The sequence below is a fragment of the Lepidochelys olivacea genome (genome assembly GCF_965140295.1).
Source record: "Lepidochelys olivacea isolate rLepOli2 genome assembly, chromosome: 6".
Lineage (NCBI taxonomy): Eukaryota > Metazoa > Chordata > Testudines > Cheloniidae > Lepidochelys > Lepidochelys olivacea.
In genome coordinates this window covers 15,802,737-15,829,845 of record NC_140416.1, presented here as the reverse complement: position 1 = coordinate 15,829,845, position 27,109 = coordinate 15,802,737, and the positions used below count along the sequence as shown (strand labels likewise).

At 44.0% G+C, this 27,109-nt stretch overlaps 1 protein-coding gene across 1 annotated transcript in view; it reads right to left on the bottom strand.

The window, feature by feature from the left end:
- LOC311522255 (SITS-binding protein-like) overlaps positions 1-27,109 on the bottom strand; it is a 69,478-nt gene that overhangs the window by 35,670 nt on the left and 6,699 nt on the right. The window contains exons 5-9 of the mRNA XM_084631366.1: positions 16,758-16,929; positions 8,909-9,116; positions 8,238-8,388; positions 6,370-6,570; positions 3,753-4,021 (exon numbers count right to left, since the gene is read on the bottom strand). Coding sequence (XP_084487492.1) covers positions 3,753-4,021; positions 6,370-6,570; positions 8,238-8,388; positions 8,909-9,116; positions 16,758-16,929 — 1,001 coding nt within the window. The remainder of the gene's footprint in view (positions 1-3,752; positions 4,022-6,369; positions 6,571-8,237; positions 8,389-8,908; positions 9,117-16,757; positions 16,930-27,109) is intronic.

The following is a 27,109-nucleotide window of genomic DNA, read 5'->3' as shown; positions in this document are numbered from 1 at the left end:
CCAGTGGCAAAGATTCCACACTGTTGTGGGTAACCTGTTCCAGTGCTTAGCTATCCTTACAGTTAGAAAGGTTTTCCTAGTATCTGTATACATCATCTATGCCAAATCCTCTTTATGTCTTCTAGTCCCTCCTTCCATGTAAAAGCATCAGACGTTTGCAATACTGCTGATCCTGACATGCAGAGAAACATCATGGCTGGCATTTTAGTTGCTTTCTCTGAGATCTCCATCAGTACGAGAAAAACATCAAACTGTTTACATGCTGACACCGTTTTCTTGTGAGGATTCCTTGCAATTCCAATGGGGTCAGTCCTCCAATTTTGCTTTTATGTATCTCCTGACACCACATAGTATTTAGCAAGCACACAGGAGTTAGACTGGCTAGAGAGAAGGTACAACACTTTTATAAACTGCATGAGCATCAGATTCAGACTGCTCCAGCTCCTAGAAACATTTGGACATTTCCAGAACAGTCATTAGCAGTGTCACTACTGTAATAATGCCATAATACCTATCCTTACAGTACTCAGCAAACCCTTCCTCATGGCTTTCTTATTGCTCTGTGTGCCATTACTCAAGGTCTGACCCAATGCCCATTGAAGCCACTGGGAGCCCTTCCGTTGACTTCATTGGGAATTAGGTTGGGCCCTCAATGCACACTCAGGGGTCACAAGGCTTCTGATAGCATATTGCCTCTGGTATAGGTCCATAAGATAGTTTGGGTGTTGCTTTTCTGCATGTGCAGTCACGGCCAGATCCTGCAGACTTTACTCCAGCAAAACTCTCTGTGAAGTCAACAGGAATTATGTGCAAGCAAGGATTAGGGAAAAGCTTCAGGATTTGTGCCTAAATGCTCTTAGGGCTCTGAAGTGGTGACCTTTGATTTTAGTAGAACACCGTTAACTAGGGGGTTCTTAACCTTTATCACACTGTGACCCAGGCCCAACTGGGTAATTTAGATTACAAGATCTTCAAGGCAGTGATAGTGTCTTTTAGGTATCTAAAGATATGCCATGAATATAAATAGCACCATAAACAATGAGCAACAGTACTACTAATAACAGACTGATTGGTCCACAGGTGCTCCCAAAAATACTTTCTGGTGATGCTTTCTCAGAGGTGACATGGGATTTGATGCAATGGTATTTGGAGCAGTTCTGGTATCTGAGAGCTACTAATTACAAGTGGCTGAGCAAATCTGCATCAGCAGATGACCAGCTTGTAGGAACAGCTTGCCACCCTACTGCTTTCATTTCCTAGGTGATACCTGACACTCTTCTGAATCGTCACAGACAGCACCGTCTTTCTGAATCACTGTCAGTCCCACAGCCGATTTAGAAATGTCTTTGAACTAGGCATTCCCAAGGAGAGTTACAGCCTTTTCTTCTTTTAAATGAACCGTTTAAAATTATCTTTGTTTCCAATTTCCTGTAAAAGCCTCATAAGAAGCTTGAAAATATTTATTTCCCAAATAATTTGTATCCCTTCGCCATCTGGTAAATACAAGAGATCCCAACGTAAAAACAACAAAGCTCTCCAGTGCCATAGTGACTTTAATCTCAAAGTGTGTTGCAAACATTAACTGACTAATTAGGCCTGCTGTGTGATATGTAAAGGCTATTTAGAGATCACTGCAGGGCTTAATTCAGTTGCATCCGATGAAGTGAGCTGTAGCTCACAAAAGCTTATGCTCAAATAAATTGGTTAGTCTCTAAGGTGCCACGAGTCCTCCTTTTCTTAATTCATAATGAAAGAGGTGCCAGGGATCAATCAATGATTTACTTTAATAACTTATGTGGCAAGCCCAGAGGTGCCAGGGCTATGAACTGCCAAGCCTAGAGGTGCCAGGTCTCAGCCTGGCAAGCCCTGGCACAAATTAACCACTGATCTCTGTCCCTGCCACTGAAATACACCCACTTCTGGTGTGGAATATGGCAGCTGTGGTAGTGTACAGCAAAATTACAGGAGAGAAAGCGAAGAAGACTGTATCCATTTGAAACTACAGGTGATAATTAGGTGGCAAAATAACTGCTCAGACTGGACTTTGGCTAAAACACTGGAGTTAATGCCCCTGCTTTGCAAAAGGTGCTGTGGGAGCTTGGATTACCATAAGTGGCCAAGACCTTGGATTTGTGTGTCATCCTATAAACATAACACACACTGAAAAGCGACAAAAAAACCCCCCAGTCATAGGAAGGGAAAGAAAAAGCCTCCTCACACACTCACGCTGCAGGACAAGCCCTCCAGTTGGGTCATTTCAAGAGACTTGCAAGAGTATCAGAGCAGACTTGCAACTGTATCAGAACAGTCTATCATTCTTTATGGCCATTTATCACTAAGAAAGAGAGAGATGGAGCCTCAGCCTGTTTGCTCTCATAATACTAATTGGGCTGGATTTTCTCTTTGGGAAACAATGATTTGTGTCCCTGGATTCTAGAAGCTGCAGCAGAAATTTATTGGCCAGCCCCATTTTGCATATTTCCTCATTTATGTGCCTGCAAAACGGTATGTGTAGATTTGATCACAATTTTCTAGCTGAAACATTTTTCTACCAAAATAAAATAAAATAAAAAGCAGGGAATTAATAAAAAAAAATCCTGATTTTTTCTGTGGGGAAAAAAGCCATTTTCAATTTTTTTTTTTTTGAGTTTTGGAATAAAATAAACATATACATTTAATTCTGCTTTGCACTTTTCAGCAAAGGAACTGAAATCAGCAAGAGCCGAACCAAAGTCGAACGGTCTTTGGCAAGAATCTTTCCAGTAGACTCTGCAGTTTAGTTCTATGACCCCCCCAACCAGAAGATCAGCAAATTATAGCTTGCTTGGGTAATGGGTTAATTGACAGGGTAACAAGGCACATGGGGCAGTAGACCCAATCATCCAGCCACTTCCTTGTCCCTACTGGGGCTGAATCCATCCCTGCAGTGTGTGCATTTTCTTTCCAGTGACAAGTTTCAGGAGTGGTGCTTTCAGATTGGCAGGGTTAGTGCATTCCACAATAATGGTGCGGCTGCAGGCTGGGAGGAGCAAACTGCCATTATGGCCCAGATCCTCAAAGGTATTTGAAATCAATGGTAATTCAGCATCTAGATGCCTTTGAGGATCTGGGCATGGCTACATCTGAGCTGGGAGGTGTGACTCCCAGCTTGGATAGACGTACCAGCACTAGCTCTGCTTGAGCTAGCGTCTAAAAATAGCAGTGTGTCCCTGGGGGCACAGGCAGCTGCTTGGGCTATCTGCCCTGAGTACAATCCCACCTGACCTCCGGGTACATAATGGGGCACCTAGCCCGAGCTGCCACACATGCTGCTGCTATTTCTAGGTGCTGATTCGAGTAGCGCCAGCACGGGTATCCCTACGTGAGCTGGAATCATACCTCCTACAGTACAAATGTGGATGCACTCTCTGCTTGCTTGCATAGCAGAACTGGCAGCTGCCATTAGCTGGTCTGTTTGTTCAGTGGGAGATAAACCAACCACTGCTCTCCTCCACTGAAGCCAATTTCAGATAAGGGGCATGAAGATGAGTTACTCTGTGTGCTTTAAACTGTGCCACATGCAGAATCTCTCATTCCACAATGCCCACCCAAGTTCCCACGCAGGGTTAAAACAGGGCTCCCGTACAGTTCACCCTCTTCCTTGGCTGTTTGGACCCTAGCCCAGCTATCCTGCTTGCACTGAAATAGGACCAACTGGAGGCTTTAGATGTCTGTTTTCATTTCACCTTTCGAGCGCTTTTCCTGAGACTCACCTTGTGACGGCACTAATTATTGTCGAATTTCCCAGCGTAGCTGCCATAAGAGCAAAAATGCCAATGTATTTATCCCCTTCCAGTTCTTTGGGTGGCTGGACTGTCTGTTCCGCAAATGTGTTTCCTTCAGCACCTTCAAAAGTCACATACTGCGCTCCCAGTCTCTGCCACAAGAGGCTCACCCTGTCCATGTACCAGTTTCTTGCAGCATCATTGGTCACATTCAGCCGGACAGAAAATTGCCCTTTCCACTTGGTAAGCAGAGGAGTCTGTGATACAGCAAGGGTATTATGAGGCTGGGTTTGAACCATTATACACTTACTAATTCCAGAGTGTCTACCATTACACTAGCTAGGATAGAATTGTAAAAGCTCTCAGTCCCCATGCACCAGGACATAAGCTGGTCACTAGGTGAGGTCAGGAAGATGTTCTCTCCCATGATATAATATGCCATGTTATTATTTTGCATTATTATTAAAGTAGATAGCACTGAGCTTTTATTTTCTTCTGAAGCCAATGGCATAGGGCATTGTTAGAGATAATATTCTGGATGTATACTGGTTGGGCAACCCTTGAAGTGACTTGTGGAAAGCATGACTTGCTGACACACGAGAACTGGCAGCTCTGTATTGCTGGTGAAAGGCCTGATCCAGTGCCCACCTGAAGTCATGAGGAGTCTTTCTAACAGGCTTTGGATCAAACCCTAAGTGCCTACACTTCTCCCCAGGCTATTGGCAGCAAGCCTGAAAATTCCTTTAATTGAAAATCAAGCTTACCAGTAAAAAATCCTTTGTAAATTATGACATGTGTGTCAGTGAATAAATATTGAAAAGAGCATCGCGAGGTATTTTTCATTGTGATGGGTGGACCGGCCCCATACTGCGACTGAGAGAGTTAACCCTTCCCTCCTAGCAGAGGAAGCCATGCCGCTGAGGCTCTGCTGGGCAAGCTCTGACTGGAAGTCAGGTATAAAAGCCTGTAGAGCTGTTCAGTCAGGGCTGGTGGCTGAGGAGGAAGGCTCAGTGGAAGTGCCAGCCCAGGAGCCATTATAGCCCTTACCAGGGAGAGCTGAAGAGCCAGAAACCTGGACCAGAGGCTTGCAGCTATCAAAACCCCAGGAAGTGTCTGGTGCTGAGAGCCCTGGAGACCCTGACACTACAGGGACTACGGTGACTGGAGGACTGGTAGGAAGAGGCCCAGGGAAGGTAAGGGAGTGGTACCTCCCACCACTATGAGGTCAGCATGTTTCAGTCGGATTCCCCGCTGACCCTGTGGCGGATCATTCCACCCCGACAGGGTCCTGGGTTGGAGTGGTGAAGGTGGGTGGGCCGGGGCTCCCCTACCGGGGGTCGCTGCCCCCCCCCCCTTTTTGAGACGACTTAATTCCCTGACCACTTGCTTGCCTCAGAGGATTTAGAGGGACTCTGGCCATTGGGCCATACTGCTCTAGGAGTGTACTATATGGATTCTGGCTGCCAGGCTGCACTATCCCACTAGGGGGAGAGAGTTTAGAGGGACTCTGGCCATTGAGACACACCACACAGACTGCCGAAGGGGTAGTAGAACAGACGTAGCTGCAGAAAGGCGGGGTTACTCCTCGCCTCCCCCTAGATCAAAGGGGTGGATGAGGTACAAAACCCGCCACATTCATACTTAACTATTTATTTTATTTTGATTTAAGATATCCTTCTGGAAGCTTGAAATCTACTTGGTTACCAAAAAATGATCTGCATTGCTCCACCATGTAATGGTTCATTATTGTAAGATTTGCCAGGAATACTGCGTTGCATTTGTAATCTACTGTAGGAGAGTGTGGGTCTTTGCCCCCTTCTACTGGCTGGTCCTCGTCAGAGGCCAGTGATTGCTACAGCTGCCAGCTTCAGGCCTTAGTCCATGAGCTAAAGTGGAAGAGACTCAAGCTTTTACCCCTAATGGCCCAAGAGAGGTTGGCTTTGGCTACAAATACCCTGGTTTTATCATGCTAGGCTTGCAGCTGGGTACTGAGTTATGAGTACTGCCCATTTATTGTAAGATTGCTTATGAAGACTGGGCTTATGGACTCTCTTCTAATTTAGAACTGAAAGGGGGAAATAGTTTTATGGGCTTTTCACAGGAAATGTAGGAAAAGATATAGATAAGACTATCTAATAATTGGCCCCACATTGACCTAACTGTGCCTGGTTTTAAATCCAGTTACAATGCACATTTTAAAACATTTCATAATTTACTCTCTGTAGTAACATACCCCAGTGCCACAAGAGTACTGGTATGAAACTGAGCCTCTAGCAAAAGAGATTTAGCTTTTCAATATAGCACACAAATCTGTGTCAGTCAGGAGTTATTTTGGTTAACAGACAACTAAAGTGGGTAATATTTTTTTCAGTGACACATTCTATTAAAAAATCCAAGATATGGCTTCATTTATATTAAATGTTACATGTCTGAGACTGGATCACTAATATTTAAACACCGTCTAGTATAGTGTGCCGCACTGATTATCTGTTACTGCGGAAAGAGTGTTTAACCAGCCAAGTGTTTCTTATACCTGTTGGCTTCTTCTGAGTTCAGACTCTCTAGATTTAAGTGATTGGATCAGAAAAGCAATATAGGCTTGTACCGGGTGGCTGTCGAATTTTGATTGGAGGCTCAGCCAGTAATTTTCTTTGCCCTCTTGCAGAGACATCAGAAACAGCTGGGAGTTAATGCTTGTGTACGGGGACAGAGTTATAGAAAACTTCAGAGATTTAATTAATGAGGGGTCCCTGGTGTGTCTCAGAGCATGCATCTTCCTGCTAGCCATGGGCAAGTGCATATGGTCCTGGAGGGAAGGAAGAGCAGAGTGCACTATTAGTCAATACTTTGAACACAGGTCATCAAGGTAACTTGAAACTGATGGCCAGAGAATGCAAGGCTTGGCAAGTCAGATTAGTTAACAGTACAGTCTTCATGAGTAGCAGTATCACAGTATCATGTAGATGCTCCAACTGAGATTGGGGGTCCCATTGTGCTGAGGGCTGCACATACACTGAATGAGAGAGAAGCTCTGCTCTGAAGAGTTTACAATCAATATAGACAAGATAGAAAGACTAAGGGACTGATTTTACAGTTTTGGAACTGAAGTAAAGACAGATTACGGGGCAGATTTTCAAAAGAGCTCAGCTTTCATTTAAACCACTTAACTCATTGAGAACTCCTGGGAGCTGAGCGGTTTTGACAATCCAGCCACTTGATTCAGGTACCTAAAATGGGAGCTGAACTCTTGAAAATCTGGCCCACGGTCACACAGGGAGTCTATGGCAGAGCTGAGAACTGAACCCAACTCTCCCGAGTCCCAATTCAGTACCTGAACCACAAGAACATCCTTCCTCTCAAATTAAATAGCCTTCATCATCCCTTAAAGAAAATAACCACAACCCGCAAACAATTCAGGAGCACACTAAAGGTAAGCCTACACTGCAATCGAAGGTGTGATTATAGTTTGGATAGACATCCCCACATATATACCGGCCTTTATACTAGCTTAGCACAGCTAAGTGAAGATGTGGCAGAGGGGTAAGTACGTGTGTTCCTAGCCTGCACTGCCGCATTGTCACTGCTATTTTTAGGCATGTGAGCTAAATGAAAGCTAGCTCAGGGATACTCTCACGAATGCAGATCACACCTCTGACTGCAGTGTAGACGTACCCTACGTGCAAAACAACTTGCATTATTCTTAAGATTAGATTTAGAAAAGTACATACCCCCTCTTTAATGATGTGCTTATAATTATGTTACATGCAAATTACTAGAGCTAGTCCAAAAATGGTCATTTTTGAGAATTTTTGAAAACTTCAAAAAATTTCATTTTTCAGGTTTCAGAAAGGATAATTTTTTTGTTTGTTCAAAAAAATTATTTTTTTTTTTTGCAAAAATTTTATCCCATTCACCCCCATCTTCTCTCTCATTTTTCCATTTGGAAAAGGACACTGAAAAAGGGGGTGGCAGGGAAAGGAGAAAAAAAGAAGCCAAAAGCTGAAAGTTTTTAGTTTTCATTTTTTTTCCCAGAGAAAATTTAGAAAAACCATGAGGTTTTTTGTTTTTGAACAAAGTCGATTTTCCAATGAGAAAAATTATTTGAAAACTTTTATCCAGCCCTACTGTTTGCCATAGAGATGGAGGGGGACAGCCTCAGATAACATCCAAACCATCTCCGATACTCTCCCATTCCCCTGCACACAACCTTTTCAAAGGTTCAAATATTCCATTACGTTCTCCCACCGACCAAACCATGCACTGGTCACCACTTCTTACCTTTGGGGGTGGGACCTCTTCGAAGAGGAAGCCCTCTCTGCCATATCTCCTAAAGTAGATCTCTGGGGGCATCGGGTTTGTACATCAAAAAATGGCCCATTCCCTGCTCTAGAGTAGCAGAACCCCATCACCCCTTTTTCTGGGCTTTCCTAAGCAGTCCCTCAGTTTGCCCTCACCCAGCATAAATGCACATACCGCATTGGAAAGCAACATTGTGGAATGTTCATTGAGAGCAATTAGCCCCTCCCCGAGATGATGTCTTTTCAATCTGTTGAAGAAAGACCTTAATCCTCGCTCCATTTTGGCAGCAGAATCTGCTGCTTTGTAATGCCTCCAGATTGGCAACCTGCATCAGAATAATTAAAAAAAAAAAAGGCTTGCTTGATCTTACCAGATATTTATTATGTCTAGCCTCCCACAGCTGGGCAGAAGATACATGACACAAGGTCTCTGAAGACAGTGCATCTACGGGGGGTGTGGGAGAGAGTAAAAGGAGGAAATGGTTGGAGAATACAGCCCTCTTCCCACCAAACAGTATATGATCTAGATCCACTTGGAGCATTACTTTAGATATTGATTGCAGAAGGAATGGGAATGTTCTTCCCCAGTGAACTAGACTTTTGGATCCTTGCTTTTGAACCAATCAATTAATGGAGCTACTACTGAACACCAGAAGAAATGAAAATGTTTTCATTAAATTTCTTATTTTACATTCACTGGGAGACTGCATGGCTCAGGGCACTGGGTACGGAGCTTTTCACTCTGGATTGCTGGTGGAAATCCATCCCAGTTTAATAGGGGCCAAGGTTTTGCTGCCACTGGATAGTTGTTTGGTGCCTTCTGGAATGGGAAGATTTTTCTCTTACCCTAATATGTCAGTGTTTGGCAGCCTCCTCTCCTGCTCTGAGAGCTGACTCCCCACTTCCTGGTGGGCAGAGGTGATGTTTTGACTGATGCACACCATGTACTGTAGGGGGAACATGGATATGCTGGAAGGGCTCTCCAGACAGAAGTGCCTGTTGCTCTCCACTGAGAGGGAGATGGGGACATCTGGTGCAACTGTCACTGTCACCCCTTTAGAGACAACAAGAGGCAGCATTAAAGTCAGGGAACATCCCCATTTCAGACGCCCCCCCTTTCCTCCTCCCTCCTGCCACGCAAATGCCTCTCTTCTCCCTGCATGAACCCTTAGTTTGCTTCTAAAAATATTCAGGAATCCCCCAGACTTGCCTCATATTTCCTCCTCTTTCTGTCTGTGGTTGTACAAAAGGACATCTGAAAGAAATCGCGGGCTAAAGGGGAACTCTCTGAACTATCCACAGGCTGGAATGTGGTCACTGTGGTGGGACTGGACCATGCCATCTATAGCCAGGGTGTACTGCACCCCAGATTTGCTCACCACTCCGAAGCAGCTGGGTGGTGGAATAAAGCAGTATAGTCAGCTGAGACCAAGGTCATGCAGAGGGTTGCGTGCCTTTTGGGTCACCAGCCATCTCAAGAAGACTTTGTGGCTTAGGCTGAATAGAATGAGAACAAGAAGACTGACCTGCCCATCCAGACCCTGAAATTAATCACTTCCAGAAGAACGGGAGTCATAACATCATCTTCCTAACCTTGATTAGTTTTTCCTGTATCCAAAGACACCCCTTAGTGAAGTGCCGAGTGCCAGCAATCACTGTCTGGTCCACAACTGCAGTTACAGGTCCCTACACCACGCAAGTCAGAGAGCTGATGAGTTCAAACCTGTTTTTCACTTTAAATATTTTATTTTTCCTTTTTGGGAGACATCTCTACTTTTTACTATTTTAGGGTGTGCATGCGTGGTTGGATGCTTATAGGTATAGTAGATCCTGTTAAGGACACAAAGGGAGGAACTAGAGAATATTCCCTAAACTTTGCCTTAAAATAATACAATGTGTTTGTTACTTGTTCTCAGAAAGTCTTCATAGAAACAAAACTGTCATTGTTCAGTGAAAAAGTTGGTAAAACTTTCTTTTATTAAAGTATCTTGGTAAAGTTTATATTTGAGGGGAAAGAGGAAACAGATTAGCTCAGAGGTGGTGTTAGCCCAGTGGAGACCTGTAAAGGAGCGGACTCACCCCTGCGGCGCCTCCTACTGGCTGTTGGGAATTAACACTTTTCCAGCCTGGAGTGCCCTCTGCAGGCCGGTGATCCACCCAGCTCTGGCCCTTGTGTCCCTCACAGACCCCGGTGCCCCTTTCTCTGGGGTTCTGCCCCCTGGCAGTACCCGCACACTCTGCCTCTCCCCTTCCCAGGGAACCCCCAACCCACTATCCCCACCTTGCCTCAGTCTGGGCTACTACCAGTCATCACCAAGCCCCCACTCCTTCGGGCAGACTGCAGTATAAAGGCCACTCATCATAGGCAAGGGGGTTTGGACCTGTTGCCTTCCTCTGCCTCCCAGTACCTCTATGGGCCTTCGGCCAGGCCCCACAGCCTGGGGAGTTGCCAGCCTGGAGTGCCCCCACTCAGCCTGCATCTTCCCCAGCATGGCACTACTCTCAGTACCCAGGCTGGCCCTACTCTCTCCCAGCCTAGAGAGAGACTCCTTGGGCCCTTGGCTCACAGCCTTTTTACACAGGCCAGCTGACGCCTGATTGGGGCATGGCCCCACTGCGGCTGCTTCCCCAATCAGCCTTCCCCAGCCACAGCCCTCTCCAGGGCTGCTTTTAACCCCTTCTATTTTAGGAGCAAGGTAGCCACCCTCCTACAGGACCCTAAACAGAAATATTTTGGGGGGCTCGCCACACAACACATAATATAAAGCAAATAGGAGCCTCCTTGAGCTGCTCGGGGCCCTAAGCAATTGCTCAGTCTGTTTATGCCTAGCGCCGGCTCTGGGTTATCCTCTGTACCTAACAGTGTATGCAAGGAGGAAAGCTTTAATTGACTTTTGAGACAGCGGCACAGATGTAAACAAATCTGGTTTCTATACTAAAATATCCACCCAGCTAAAGATTGGTGTCATTCCAGAGAGTAAAAGTTCTGACTGGTTTGTAATTAAGCAAACAGTTATCTCCTTGAACTTCTGCTTTAGGATTAAGAACTGATTATTTGCTGTGTTAATCTGATTTGACTAAACTGATTTCATGCCAGTATTGCTGCTAATTAGTTCAGTTGACCTTAATTTGATAATGGAGTTGATTAACGCTGAGTTTGATAGAAACTGTCATAGTTTAGCCTTATTGATATGACCTTTTTGATTATTTATTATTTTTAATAACATAGAGCCATTTTCCCCCTAAGTAAGTAATCTGGGCCCAAATCATAGAGAGCCTTTGGAGGGCATGAGCTGATCTACCTTGGAGCCCAGGTATTCCTCCCTAAATTAATGCTTTGGTTCTCACAACTGGGAATAGAAACCATGTCTCCTGAGACCCAGTTTGATGCTTTCTCCATTGGCCCATGTTGCCTCTCCTCAAGTGAAGCTAAACTTCCACCTTCAGCGTTCTGATACCGCCCTTGTATTCATGGGGGTGGGGGCTCAACATTAAAAGTTTTCATTAACCATTTTTTAAATTTCTCAAAAACATTTCTGTTCATATTGGCTTTAGCAAGCTCCCTGTTTCAAAAAAAACAAAAAACAAAAACCCACAAGGAAAAAAACACACTAAATTTTCACCCTAAATTATTTGATTTCTTGACAGGGCTGGAGGGTGAACAAAAATCTGGATGACACAGCAGGGCCATTAGTAAAAGGTGAAAGAAATGTAAAGAATTTGAAGAACAGCAGAATTCAAAGGCCTCCAACTGAGATCAGAGCCTCATTGTGCTAGGTGTATATGTCCAGAATAACACATTATCTGTTTCTTCTTTCCAGGGAAGAGACCAAATGTGGGGGGGGGGGGGAAGGAAGCACTACTGTCTCCCATTTTACAGCTGGGGCAGTGATGCACAGGGAGGTTAAGTGACATGCCTAAGATCAGACAAGGAACCTGTGGTAGGGCCAGGATCTGACCCCAGATCTCCTGAGTCTTGGTACCTTAACTGTCAGACCACACTTCCTTTCCAACCTAGCTAGAATAACTACAGTAAAACTCAGAATCTGACTGAACCACCATCCCCAAAAAGAATCTGCATTGGAGCAGAGCTTTCCTTGTTGGGGGAGGAGAAGATACATTTATATTATATAAAGTTGTATATCAGGCTTTTGAACTCTTGTCTGAGCAGTGAATTATCTATAAAATTCCTAGGCAAGCAATTTCTTTTGTCCTCATTCTATTCAGCCTAAGCCACAAAGACACAAACCAAAAAAGTCATTGTTACATATTGGATTTCACTAAAACATTCCACTGCTCAGCTGCTGGGACCCGTAAATCCATTTCCCATGACAGATTTTATATTTCATGCATGAAAGTTTAGTTTACAAATCCAACATGACCCTCTCAGTCTTTGAAGCCTGTAACTCAAAGCTCTCAATACACAAGCTCTGATTGGGTTTTCTACATCTAGGTCTTGATCCTGCTTCTGTTGAAGCCAATGGCAAAAGGAACATTGAGTTCAGTGGTCCCGGATCAGGCCTCTAGTTTCTGCATGAGATTTTGACTTCTAATCAGCTCCATAAATGTTTGTGCAAATACACATGCTGTCTGACTGGTATGGACATCCTGCCATAATGCTGCCAAAAGGAAAGCCCTTCGTTGCCTCATTTAGCATTCTGAGGGTACTTCTGTTAAACAAGCAGAAGGCAGTGCATGTGTAAAAACCATCACGCAAACTCTCACTGGTCTCAAATCATGATATACATTTCACGCCCTTCTATTTGCAATACTGCTAACCCAGAAGGTTCCAAAAAATCAGAAGTCCAGGCTTCCTAAAATCACGCGATTGGCTTAAAAATTATGACCTTACAAACAAATTGTGTGTGTGTGTGTGGGGGGGGGTTCTGTCTTTTCATTTCGGAGCATTTAGGTTGCCCTCTAGTTATGTTTCAAGTTTTATCTGCAAACACGAGGGCTAGACACGTTTTTTTTAAATGAAAGCTGAGATTCTCATATAATCACCTGATTCCAGGAGTTGGGGCTTCAAGAAAAGTACCAGATACCATGAGACTCAGATAAAACAGAACTGGCAGCAGAGTCATACATTATATTAGATTCTGACTTTGACTATGTGTCTGCACAGATGAGCAAGAGCCAGGAGGTAACAGGAACTACCCCATACACTGCTAGGCTGGCTACCTAGGCCTTGGGATTGGGTGCTATGATGCATGGCTAGAAAGGGTTAAACATCCTGCAAAATAATTAACCCAGGGAAGATGTGGGGAGATAACGTTTGTGAAAAGAACATCCTATCTTGTAAATGAATTATAAACATGGGATACCTCAGTATTCATCTCTCTTTAAAATGTGCTGTGAATGGCAGAGGAACAAGCAAATAGCCTTATGTTAATTCCTATAGCTAAGTACCAGTGATGGAGGGAGGGATAGCTCAGTGGCTTGAGCATTGGCCTGCCTAAACCCATGGTTGTGAGTTCAATCCTTGAGGGGCCCATTTAGAGATCTGGGATAAAAATTGGTCCTGGGATAAAAATTGGTCCTGCTTTGAGCAGGGGGGTTGGACTAAATGACCTCCTGAGGTCCCTTCCAACCCTGAAATTCTATGGACCCCCTTCAAAGTCATCATAATTACCTTTTGTTCCCTGAGGAATTCCAACTTGTCAAAAGACATGAAATTGTATAAAAGATCCTTGGGTCCTGATTCTGTCATCTCAGATCTGCTTAGACTTCATCAGGGGAAGTTTGAGTCACAAGACTGAGGTCCCAGTTATGCTGGAATGCCCTAAATATGAGATTTGGACATTGGACTATAACCTATGAACTGAAGTCTGAAGGAACTCTTTGCATCTACAAAGCTCACCATCTCTGTGAATCTGAACCTCAACGAATTGAACTCATGTCTGTATGTATATTGATCTTTTAACCATACTCCCTCTATTTTTGTTTTTTAATATATTTTAGTTTAGTTAATAAGAATTGGCTGTAGCGTGTATTAGGGTAAGATCTGAAACATTCATTAACCTGGGAGGTAATGTGTCCAGTCCTTTAGGATTGGTAGAACCTGTTCTTTTATATAATAAAATAAGATTTACAGAAACTTTCATCATATTTGATGTTGGTACCTGGATGGGGGACTGAGGCTGGATCACTTTAAGGCAGGGGTCTCAAACACGTGGCCTGCGGGCCACATGCAGCCTGCGGAGTTGTTTCCTGCGGCCCACCATAGGCACCGACTCCACCGGCAGCCAAGCTCCCCTCCTTCTCCCTGTCTGAGCGTGCCACGTTCCCGCTCCTCCTCCTACTTCCCAGCACTTTCTGCTGCCAAACAGCTGTTTGGCAGTGCTTAGGACTTTCCATGCGGGAGGGGGGAGGAGCAGGGACACCGTGCACTCAGGGGAGGAAGTAGAGAAGAGGCGGGGCCGGGGCCGGGATTTGGGGAAGGGGTTGGAATAGGGGCAGAGAAGGGGAAGAGTTGGGGCAGGGACTTTGGGGAAGGGGTTGGAATGGGGGCGGGGAAGGGGTGGGAAGAGGCCTGTCAGGGGTGGGGCCTCATGGGACTAGATGAGCAGTCTGAGGTATGAAGTTCAGCATGTATGATTCTTTGCTGTGAGTAGTTGGGAAGAATGTTAAAAGTGGCAATGTATTTTGTATGAATAGTTACTTTAAAAAGCTCCTGCCATTACAGCTATGTTGATAGACTGTTAGTGTAGATCATCATCAGTGTTACTGACTGCGTAAGGAATAGTTACACGTATTTATATTTTATTAATACCCTTCTTTGCGTTGACAGGTTTCAGAGTAACAGCCATGTTAGTCTGTATTCGCAAAAAGAAAAGGAGTATTGGTTAGTCTCTAAGGTACCGCAGCTGGCTCCTCACTTAGGACCCCGGTCACAGGTGCATAGGAGTAGACACTGCTATTTGTCTACTTCCTTCCTTCCTGAAGCAGTTGGGTGGGGAGTGGGTGGAGCCTTGGCTCTACTTTCTCTCCAGCTTGACGGCCAGTGTAGCTGAGCCAGCATATAGAATTGGGCAGAAGTAGTTTGCTGATACTGTTAGCCAGCACTGTGTGGCTACCTACCTTCTAGGAGCAGGAAGGGAATTGTGACCCAAGTCACAAGGTAGATGTAGCATACACAGGAGGCTCTTGCTCATGATTGTGCCTAAAGACACAATACAGCCCTTTGACTTTATAAGTCTCTTCATTCCTGAATTTTAAAAAATGCAATAGATTTGAGACTTGGGGACTGTCGGAGGAGTTTGTGGAAGCCGGGGAGGTTAATAAAGGAGGGCTAGATGACTAGTATCACAGCCTCAGGGAGAGAAAGGAAGTGTCATGGGCCATGCTTGGATGCTGGAATAATGAGGGAAGGAATAGGCAGGCAGAGGAGTAAGAGCAGAAGGATCTGATTGGCTGGGGGACCAAGAATGGTTGCAAGCCAGCCAGAAGGGCTGCATGTAACTGCAGCTGCGCCAGGCATTCCAGGTCTAGTCCTCAGATGACACTTCCAACTGCATGTAGCTTGTCAGCTGGCAGAGACAGACATGGAGGAGTTGGTACCTGTGCAAAGGTACCAACTCAGGCAGGTCGCCCATTGCACCACCTTTCCCTCCCCAGTCACACTGCTATTTTTAGTGTGCTGGCTTAATCAGAACTAGTGCATGTATATCTACTTGAGCTGGAAATTACACCTTCAGCTGCAGTGTAGATGTACCCTGTCATCAGAATGGCAGCACCTCTACACCGGCTCTACACAGATGTAACTGTCTACCCAAGGTGTGGGGCAATGGAGACTCAGCCCTGCAGGGGGCATGTTTAAGGAATTGTGCTCATGACTCAGTTTCCATGCACATCCTCCTGAGGCACCATTTAATCTGTTCTGCTAGCACTCGGCATGAATGGAAGGAGAAGAATTTCCACAATGGATTCTGCAGCCAAAGTAGCAGCTGAAATAGTTATCTGAGACTTTCAGTAACTGATGCCACTAAAGACCTAAACACACATGCCATGTGCCCGGCAACGATACATAGTGCTAGCTGCCAAGGGCTTTTCCAGTACTGTATCTCTGGGTTGCCCTCAGTGAATGATATTGTCAGGTCAGCATGCATTGCAAAGAATAAATAGAAGATTTCTCTGCCAGGGCAGATCACTGGCCCATGTAGTCCAATATCTGGCTTTTGGCATTGCCAGTACCTGATGCTTCAGAGGAAGGGGTAAACACGTAACCAGGTGTGCAGTGTGGTATTTTGGAACTGGGATCTTGCAGATCATCTTTTACCCTGAGGCATGAGATCTGATTATCCTTTATTCTCTGAATGTACATAACTAATAGAGATATCAGTGTCATAAAATTATCCAGTTCTTTTCAAAATCCAGTCACAGGGACCTCTTGCAGCAGTGAATGCTTCAAATTAACAGTGTGAAGAGAAAAGATAAGGCATGCAATTTGGCTAATTTGTTAATGCTCATAGACACCAGTGGATCAATGGAGGGGCACATGTTGATGGCACTTCCACCTTTGGGTCACAAGATCTTTGGTTCAAGTTCCGCATTAGGAGAATGCCAATGGTCCAAGACAACACTCCTTCAATCAGTAAAAGTATATCCTAAATTAGGATTCCCAACATCCAAAGCTGTGGGTTTGCTAATTAATGTCAGCAGCAATGAGAAATCACAGCAAGAAAACTCTTCTTACCTGTTGATCCCAAAAAGTATTTTTCTAAGACAGATCCATAGCCAGTGGGATTTTTGGTGAGGTTGCTGATAACAAATGGCTGGGACTTTGTATTCACATTGTTCAAAGGCCAGCGCTGGGCTCTGATGCTTGCTCCTCCGTACCAGGAGACATTAGTCATTGAAAAACAATCCTACAACCAAACACAGAGCTCTGTTAGAAATGAAGATAGAAAACTTTGTGCCAGGGACTGATATATAGGATAATACATACATAGGGTAATAAAGAAGTGAGAGAGGGCTCTTTACAGTATGTGCTTAGAAAGGGAACAGGTTTAAGTGGATTGAGCAAGGAACTCTGTGCCAGTGACTCACTGGGGGGCCTTTGGAAAGTCAGAACCTCCGTGTCTCAAGCTTCCCCACTGGTAGCCTCCAGGATAATGACATTTCCCACACTGGATGCTGTGAGGATTAAGAAGTGAATGTTTTCCTAGTGCTTTGAGGCAGACTGCTCTGCAAGTGCACAATACTACCAGTGTTGCCAGCCCCAAATATTCAATAATCATGAGACAGTCCTTAATCCATGAAATTTTAAAAAGATATATCAATTGTAGGTACTTTTTCTTTGTCTTTTGGTATCTGAGCTTTTAACTTAACTTGAAAATGTGACTCAAATGTTTCCGCACAACCATAAGGCTAGAATTTTTTTCTTAAATGAAAGCTGAAATTCTGCATAATCACTTGAGTCCAGGAGCTGAGGATTTATTAACGCCAAGTATTGCAAGACTCAGTAAAATTACAAGAGTTGGCAACACTGTTATTCTATCATCTCAGGTACTATGTACATTACATGCCTTAAAAAGTGTCTACTTCTTATCAATCAAAAACTAAAGGCGATACTTTCCTTTTAAATCCTCTCAATGGATCTTGTCATCTGGGGAGTTCCACACATGCAGGGAAGGTGGAATATCAAAGCAGATATCTACTACCATGTGGACTCGAGAGGGAAATTTTGGTCCAGCTCCCTTACCCTATTGATTTTTGATGGTTTGCACTTCTGTAGATACAGCAAAAGTACTATAAATATTGTTCAATGTGTATTTTATTATCTATATTAAAGCTGACCAGGAAATATCCCCCCCCCCCAAAAAAACCCCACTGACAAAATATTGTTTTAATACAAAAAAAACCCAAAATCTGGAGGTTGATCAGGTTTTTAGCAACTGAAAAGTGAGTTTCTAAATTTATTTTTACAAAATTTCAATTTTTTGATGAAATTAGGGGTTTTTTGTGTTGGAATTCCCATTTAATCAAAACACAATTTTCCATCTAAAAGCTGACAGAAGGTTTTGACCAGCTGTGGTCTATATACGAGAGAGAGCATGCAGAGAAGAGCAGAACTGCAACTTTAACTTTAGCTGCTAATGTTCTGGCCCAAACTAGTAATCCTTATTTAAAAAATAAAGAAAAAAGCAGTCCTTTCAGGAAAACAGTAACCTACAAGTCTAGATTTTTTTTATTTTTAAATATAAGAACAACACTCAATAGCAGTGCATCAAAGCATAAACCTGATATAGAGATGGTGGAAATAAGAGTACTAGATTTTTAAAGCTAGAAGGGACATGTGCTGGATTGTAAAAACCCCACACTGGGGACAGAGGGTTAAAGAGCAGACCTGAGCCCGGGAGGCTCTGCCCCGACATATTTGCTGGGAGTGCTCACAATAGAGGTGGAGTTTAAAAAGGTAGGGCACAGCTCAGTCAGGGAGGTCAGTGCAAGGGAGCAGAGCTGCTCTGGTAGCTCCTTCAGGGATACAGAAGGAGTCCAATGCCATCTGGAACAGACCTCAACTGGGAGATGCAGGCTGCCAGTGGAGAGACAGCAGAGCGCCTGTCTCTGAGTGAGAGGGAAGAACCTCCAGACCCCTTTCAGTTGAGTATACATTGCAAGTCAATAGCCAGGCAACCACTGGGCCTTTAAAGAGACAGGGGCTGTAGTAGGAAGTGACCCAAGGAGCAGTCTTGGTGACACTCTTGCCTTTGCTGCACATCTGAACTGCCAGGCCCAGGGCCCTGGGTCGGAGTTTGGTGGAGAGGGATGGAGATTTCTTCCCCTACAAGAAATCCACAGACTTGAGCCACTAGATGCTACTGCCAACCTACGGACTTGAAACCATAATGGGGAATAGTGTGAGAGACCACCCTGAATCACAGGACTATTATGATAATAACGTGCATCACACAGGCCATAGAATTTCACCCAGTGGTTCCTTCCCTGAGCCCAATAACTTGTGGTTGAACTAGAATGTATCTTTTAGAATGACATCCGGTCTTGATTTAAAGAGGCCAAATGATGGAGAATTTACCACATTCCTTGGTAATCTGTTCGAATGGTTAATTGTTAAAAATGTGCATCTTATTTCCAGTTTGAACTTTGCTGAAATCAATTTCCAGCTGTTCTGCATTTGTCTACTAGATTAAAGAGCTCTGTAGTACCAGATATCTTTTCCCTGTGCAGATCAAGTCACCTGTTAACCTTCTCTTTGATACACTCAATCTATTTATCTTAAGTCTCTCTCATCATAAGGAATGTTTTATAGACCACAAACCATTCTTATAGCTTTTCTCTAAACTCTCTCCATCTTTTCAATATGCTCTTTAAAGTGTAGATGTTGGAACCGAACACCATATGCCAAGGGTGGTCTCACCAATGCCATACAGTGATAACACCACCTCCCTACTCCTATTCAATACTCACCCCTTTATACATATTGTGTATCCCAGCATCACCCTGGGAGTTCATGCTCAGTTGGTTATATACAATTTCCTCTCCCCCACCCCACCATCTCCTTTTCAAAAGTCATTGCTTTCCAGAATGCAGTCCCTTGTCCTGTAAGCATGGCCTACATATTTTGCTCCAAGGTGCGTGACCTTGCCTTTAGCTGTATTAACACATATTGGATTGTGCCCAGTTTATCAAGCAATCCAGATCATTCTGCATCAGTGACAGGTTGCTGTTTGCCTCTCCACCAGTCTGCGTCCTCCACAAAATTTTGCGGCGATAATTTTATATTTTCTTCCAGATAACTGACCCCAAAAGGGCCGAGAACCAATCCATAGGGGACCCCCCATTAGAAATCCTCCCCTCAGAGCTGTTAATGGGGAATTAAGAATGCTTTCATATCCATCAGGTAACCTGTTTTCAATTCATTTAACACAGGCCATGTGGATAGACATAAAGAACATGGACAAGGAAGGGACCAAATGGGGAAAAGAAAAGCTTTTACCAGCTTTTACCCATTTTATACCATCCCCTGGGCCTGGCCAAAGGAGGAAGGGGAACACGAAGAACAGTAAAACCACTGAGGGAGGCTCTTGGTGAGCTGTTCATTAAAGCCGGAAACCCGCCATTCAGCGTTGGTTAGGTTTTATTCCCCCTCTCTAGCTTTTTCTACCCCTCCAGTAATGTTCTTTATAAAACAATAATTAAATGAAACACACACTGAGGTATAAAATGGCACAGATGTACTTTATCCAGAGGGCTGTCTTGACCTTTGTGATCTGCCTGTGAATAACTTCTCAAATACCTACCACTGTTTCTTGAGTTTTGAAATAGGCACTAGTCCACTGCAAGAGAGTCACAAGAAAATGAATACTCTTAGGTGGTAGGATATGGAAAATAGTGCCTCCATTTAAAACAAAGCACCTAGAAAATACTTCTGAAACAGTTTGTGTCAAAGATGTCTAGTATATCTAAACAACATAGCCATCCCACACTCCTGCGAATAGCACCCTTCGAGTGGACAGGCAATGAAAGTGAAAAGTGACAAATTCCAAACAGTTAAAAGGAAACATTATTTATACAACACGCAACATGTGGAACTCACTGCAACAAAATTATCCCTGAGGCCAAGAGCTTAGCAAGATTATACATGTATGCTCACAACAAGACTATCCAGGGTTACAATAGTGAATAACGCAAAAACTAACAATAGTTTCAGATAAGATACAGACCCATTTGCTTCAGAGCATAAACCAACTTCTGGGAATGGTGTACAGTGGGGCGGGGTGTTAGAATGTCCATTCCCGGAGGGGCAGGTTATCCCATAACTACCTCCTGCAGTTTCTTGCACCTTCCTCTGAAGCAGCTGGTGCTAACCACTCTCAGAAAGAGATTACTGGACTAGACAGATTGCTGGTCTGATCTAGTGTTCTTACGTTCCTTTAGAGCACAACACGCCGTCATATATCATCACCGTCTCTCCCCCATCCCCTCTCATTATAATAGGATGTGTTGGTATGTTACTGTACATAGCCCTGGTTCAGCAATGTACTTAAACGCACAAGCCTGCCCAAAACACTAGTTAATTGCTCGGTCGGTTAGTCTACGCTGAAACCTAAGCTGCAGCCGTTTCACTGCTCTGGTGCCGGAGCTAGCTAGATTGAAGCTCCCTCGGGTATGTCTACACCAGTTGCTATCATACTCTGTGACTGCAATGCAGACACACTCAGTATGTGAGGAGTGAAGCATTAAAATAAAACCTTTCAATAAAGAAAATGGGTTTGTGGAGAGATGAGAAGTGCTAATATCCCAGCTGAGCTCTTTCCTTTGGGCAAGAGAAACAATCTGAAGAATCCTCCCTCTATTAAACATCACTATCGTACAATAGCATGCCTGCAAACCTGCTAGTTGCCTTTTTTCCCTTTCAGACATATGAGAAACTCATTGTTGGCCTTGAGACCAGATGGCCTCACATTTCAGAATCTTCCCCTCACAGATCTGGACAGACATTTATTCCTAGATGCTAGTGATATTTGCGGACGCAGGACCTGTGCTCAAATATTTAAGTCCTTTCAAAATTATGAAAGTAACCAAGGATGCTTTGCTGTACATTTAATATATGGCACCTTTCATTCTGGAGAACCAAATTCCAAGGGGCTGTGAAGACAACAGGACAAATTCTGCCCGCAGTTACATCAGCTTAAGTCTAGAGGAACTCCAGTGACATCTACTGAGCTAGTCTAGATTTACACTGGTGCAAGTGTAGGCAGAATTTGACCCACAGCTGTTTATAGTAGCAAGCACTATTTTCCATCTCCATATTTTAAGATATCCCAGTGGTTAATGCTATAACAGTCTATGTGACCATGAGCTGAACCTTCCAATTTAGCCCTCCTCACCTGGAATATGTTCCTCAAGTCTCCACTCAGCTAGCTGTGGATTTACTCCTGCTTCTGTAGAAGTCAATGGGAGCAACTCATTGATTTCAATGGGAGCAGGAGTGAACCCCATATTTGCCAAACACTGGGTTACTCATAGAAGTTTCTTTCCCCTAAGGGCTGGACCAGATTCAGCGGAGCTAGATCAATTTATGACAGCAGAGAATTTGGCTCTCCATCAATCCAGTAATTATGTAAGCATGCTCAGCACGATAACATGGGCTTACTGATCTTGCCATAAGGTTTCCAGGCAGACATCATACAATAAATAACTCTGAGGATAATCCTAACGTTGGCTACTTACTGCTCTCATTGTAATCCCTAACTTGGAAAGGACTTTCCTCCTCAGAACTTGAAAGTCTCTCCTGTTTTCTCTAGCATCCAAAATGCTACAACATGGCAGGCCAGGCTTGCTTTATGACATTAGCAGAGGGTAAGCACAACTCTGTATGTTTCATATTAAATACACAGCTGACTGTTTTATTTCATAATCAAGAACAGATCAAAGCACCATCTTCCCCATGCTGCTTGGCCTCTCGACAGGAAGACAAAGGAGCTAGTTCTAGTCCTGGATTACACTGGCTTCTGCTAACTAAATCCCAGGGGAATGGGTGTCAGAACATCCCCCATAAGCAGGCTGCAGCTGTATCCTCCCAGCCACTGGGGTTTCTGGAGCTGGGCAGTATCATCAAAGAAGTGGGCAGTGCTCGCTGAAGAGGACTCCTGGCTAGGAGATGTGCTGCTTCAGCAGAATTATCATGCAAAGGAGCTTCTGCACCTCCTGTGTCATGTGGCGGGAGGGGTAATTGGTGAGGCAGTCATGCATGGGGTGGGGATAGGTTAGAGAAAAGGCCACCGGATCCTCAGTTACTATAAATTCAATTGTCCTAACGCCCTGTGCAAGTGGCACCGAGAGGTTGCAGCCACAGGGAGTGGGCTGAAGGGATTATTACTCTGCGGCTCAATGCTCTGGCCCCAGCTAGGGGGTGTGTTTGCATCCTTAACCCTTTCATGCTTCACACTCACAAAGCCCAACTGCACTGAGTTTCTGCAGGGCGCAGGTAATGCTTTGAGCAAGTCTATGTGGTACATACGTGCCGTCCAAAAAATTCCTGTAGCAACTGCGTAGGAGCCTCTACAGCCCACGGCAGTGTAAAGTAGGGTCTATACACTATGTACAGAATCTCACGTGCTACACGGTACATTTAAGCCCTGTCCATGCAACAGCTGAAACCATACCAGCAACATATATATTCTTGTAACATCTCAGGCCCATCCTTGCTACGTTATAAGAATATATATTATGGGGGGAGCTGGTGGTGAGTCTAGGTTGCCTACCGCTTCCTATTATAAAAGATTGTTGTGACCTTTTCTGTGAGAAGCTCTCAGACCTTCATTCTTTGTAGTAGGCCTTTGATATTCAGCCAGGGGAATCCCCATGGGCTACAGAAATGCCTTTGCTTTCTCCTAAGAAATTCCATTCAGGGTTGGCTGAGATATATGTAATTGTAGATTTTAAATCACCATTTCCCTTTTCTCACTTGCGTCCCTCAGGGAACTTTTGGCAGCCGGCCCAAATGGCTGATCACACGGTAGGCAGCTTCCAAAATAGCCAGAGCAGAGTGTGGAGAGAAGAGTGCCCATCCAGGCTGTACTCACCTACAAGTCCCTGGAACCAGCACAGGGCCCCAGTGGCCCGTTTACACATACACACTTATACCCCAGGGTACCGCATGGAGCAGAAGCTTGGCTCCCTTAACTACTAGGCAGAGAGAGAGAGAGAGAGAGACAGACAGACAGACAGACATGGCAACACCCCCATTCCCAAATCCTGCAAATGGCACCAGACACCAACCCCACATTCCGGCGAGATGTGAGGCAGGAGCTCCCCCCACTCTGGGGGTTGGAGAGAGCAAGAGCCAAGCTGGAATGGGCTTCTTCCCGGACCCAGCACCTGGACTCAGCAATCCAATCCCCTCCCACCTTCCCACACCTGGAAAACAGCCTTCTCCTACCACTCACTCATGTTGGTCCTGTAGCTCACAGAGCAGCAGTCTGTGCCACAATGCTGAAGTCTTGGGATACAGATCCTGTTGATGATCCATGATTTGGGGAGTTGTTACAGTTGCATGCAACAGAATCTGTTTTTATCTTAACCTCCCCCCCCCCCGCCCCAAAATTGCTCAATTACACACAAAATGCTGCTTTAAAAGAATGTATGCAGTGTTGTTGTAGCCATGGTGGTCCAAGGATATGAGAGAGACAAGGTGGGTGAGGTAATGTCTTTTATTGGACCAACTTCTGTTGGTGAGAGACTTTCACCAATAGAAGTTGGTCCAATAAAAGACATTACCACACCTACCTTGTACCTTTCAAAATAATGTTATTTATCTTGAAGAGTCAAGCACTTGAAAGTTACGAAGTGCCAGATTTAGGATTACAACCATAATCCGATGAAGTGAGCTGTAGCTCACGAAAGCTTATGCTCAAATAAATTTGTTAGTCTCTAAGGTGCCACAAGTACTCCTTTTCTTTTAACCATAATTCAGGTATGCATTATGGTACGGTCTTTACACAATCATACTATTATATCTAGGGTGACCAGACAGCAAGTGTGAAAAATCGGGACGGGGGTGGGCGGTAATAGGAGCCTATATGAGAAAAAGACCCAAAAATTTGGACTCTCCCTATAAAATCAGGACATCTGCTCACCCTAATTATATCTATAGGATCCTGCATTATTCTGCGTAGAGAATGGATGCCCACTGAGCCAGTAATTAAGGTTGCATGAGCCATCACACATGGTTTTCCTAATGGTACTTAACATTGCAACCTAAATAATGTTCTTTTAACATAGTGTGTGTGTGTTTTGAGTTTGTGGTGACTGGTTCTTTAGCTTCAGGAAGGCAATATAAGAGACTGGTCAGGCTGCTAGGAGGAAATCCAAGAAGGGATAGTTTTAAAATGTTTCCTTTGCAACAGCTGCTAAATATTTTAACAAATATGAAAATTCAGTTTTCTGAAGTTACTGTATTGAACTTGAAAACCAAGTCAGTCACTAAAATGTAAAACGTGAGTCTTTCTACACTTTACATCCTACTCTAAGTGCAAATCTCAATACATCCTTAATTATCGAGTCCCTATTGATGCTGCCATAATATATGTATATGTATTTCCCCCACTATATTTTCCTCCCCAACATTGTACCAAGGTCCCCCAGTGCTAGCAACGGTGCCTCTCCTCAGCAAGGCAAGCAAAACAAATTTGGAGATTCCAGGTCAAGGTGTTTTGGTGACATGATGAACCAAAAAACCGCTAAGAATATTTTTCAGAAGAGTCAACAAGCTACTGCCACTCCATAATACAAAACAAAGACAAACCTGGAAAGTATCAAGAGTTACGTGGCTTTTCCCCCCTTGCCTCCTGGTTTCCTAAACCACCTAAATACAATCAATTATATTATTTCAGTTCAAATGCTCTTGTTGCCTCTGCTCTTTCTAAACCTTCCCTTTTTGCCAAGCAGCAGGATCAGCGAGACTTAACCTCCCACATGACTTCAAATTCTCTGGCAATTAGAACAAGGCCTCTTGAGTGCCTCTGTGAAAGCCCAGATGTATTTCAAGGGGGAAAGGAGATTTCTGGTTATTTAAGCATTAGCAGCTAGTCCCACTTACACCTTCAACTACTGAAAAGAATGACCAGCTCCAAACTTTGTGTAGTGATTCGTGCAGAATTGGGGTACTGGGGAGGGAAATTCAGCTATTTCAAGTGGGCTATTTCAGTTTGTATTCAGCATTGCAAATGAACAGCTGAGTCCATGAAAAACAGGCGCTACCAGCCAAACAACTGTGACTCAAAGCCAGCCATAGATTACTTTAACATATTTGAGCCTGATCCTTAGCTGGTGCAAACTGAATAAGTCAATGGAGTCATGCTAACTGACGCTAGCTGAAGATCTGGCCCTATATGTGTAACTATGGAATGCAGTCAAAACAAGACACAGAACCATGTCTCACAGGACTGTTTCTATGGCTCAGCACAGAGAGAGGATTTATTGGTGTCACTCGGTGCATCAGTAAATGGCTTTAACTGTTAGGGGGTTTATTTTTGTTTTCTGGTGTAAACTTCTAAGGACATGGAGACAATCTGGGGCAGATTCTCAGTACAACTGTAAAAGCCAGCCAGCCAGCAACAACATTTATAATTTATCCTATGTTCTGATAAAGGGACATACATGGCCAGCTAATTTGCTGGATTGTTTCCGAAAAGACCTTTTATTTCCATTTCATTTTCTCCTCTCTGACCAGCTCTGTTGCTGCAAGTTAGAGACACTGCTCATCTCTCCCAGCTTAATCCCTTTCACCTTTTACAACCACATTCACCCCCTACTCTCCACTGGCCTGGATTTGAACCTATAAATGTCTGAGGAATTTCACCTTCCCCTGAAGTCAGCAGGAGTTGCGGGCTCTCAGCATGGTGAAGGATCAGACTCCTGTTTCCTACCTTTTTTGAAACACCTATGTGTGTCGGAGTCCTGCCTTATTCTGATTGATTGAAATCTACAAGAGAATAATTATTCTCTGTCTCCTGATAATATGAAATGTGTATTCGTGGCTCAGGTTCCTATGGGGTCCCTTTGAGACTGATCCTAAATGTCAAGAAAAATTTCTGAATCTCTGAACTCTGTAATGGTTTAACTACATTGTAAAATATTTTTTATCTGGGTGCTAGTGAGGGACAAATTCTACTGAAAAACAGGGCAAATCCACTCCTGTCCTCAAATTGAATGTTTCGCTGAGGTGGAGGAATTTGGCCCAGAGTATTAAAATAAAGATCCTCCACTGATGTAAATCAGCATAGCTCAATTGACTTCAGTAGCTGACTTCTACCAGCTGAGACTCTGGCTCACTAACCGTTTCTGACTTTCCCCACATCATATTTTCCAACAGTTTTTGATTTTTACTTGGAAAATGATCAACTCTGTCCTACTCATCACCTTGGCAGTATAGATCTGAACAAACTAAAACAAATCACACACGTATGCTACACTCCCCTATTACGTTCAAAAATTACTCCAAAGCAAAGTGTGTTTTAAATGTGGATTTACTGTACAGCTAGCAGAGATGTCACTATCTAGATAATGTATAGATCAGCA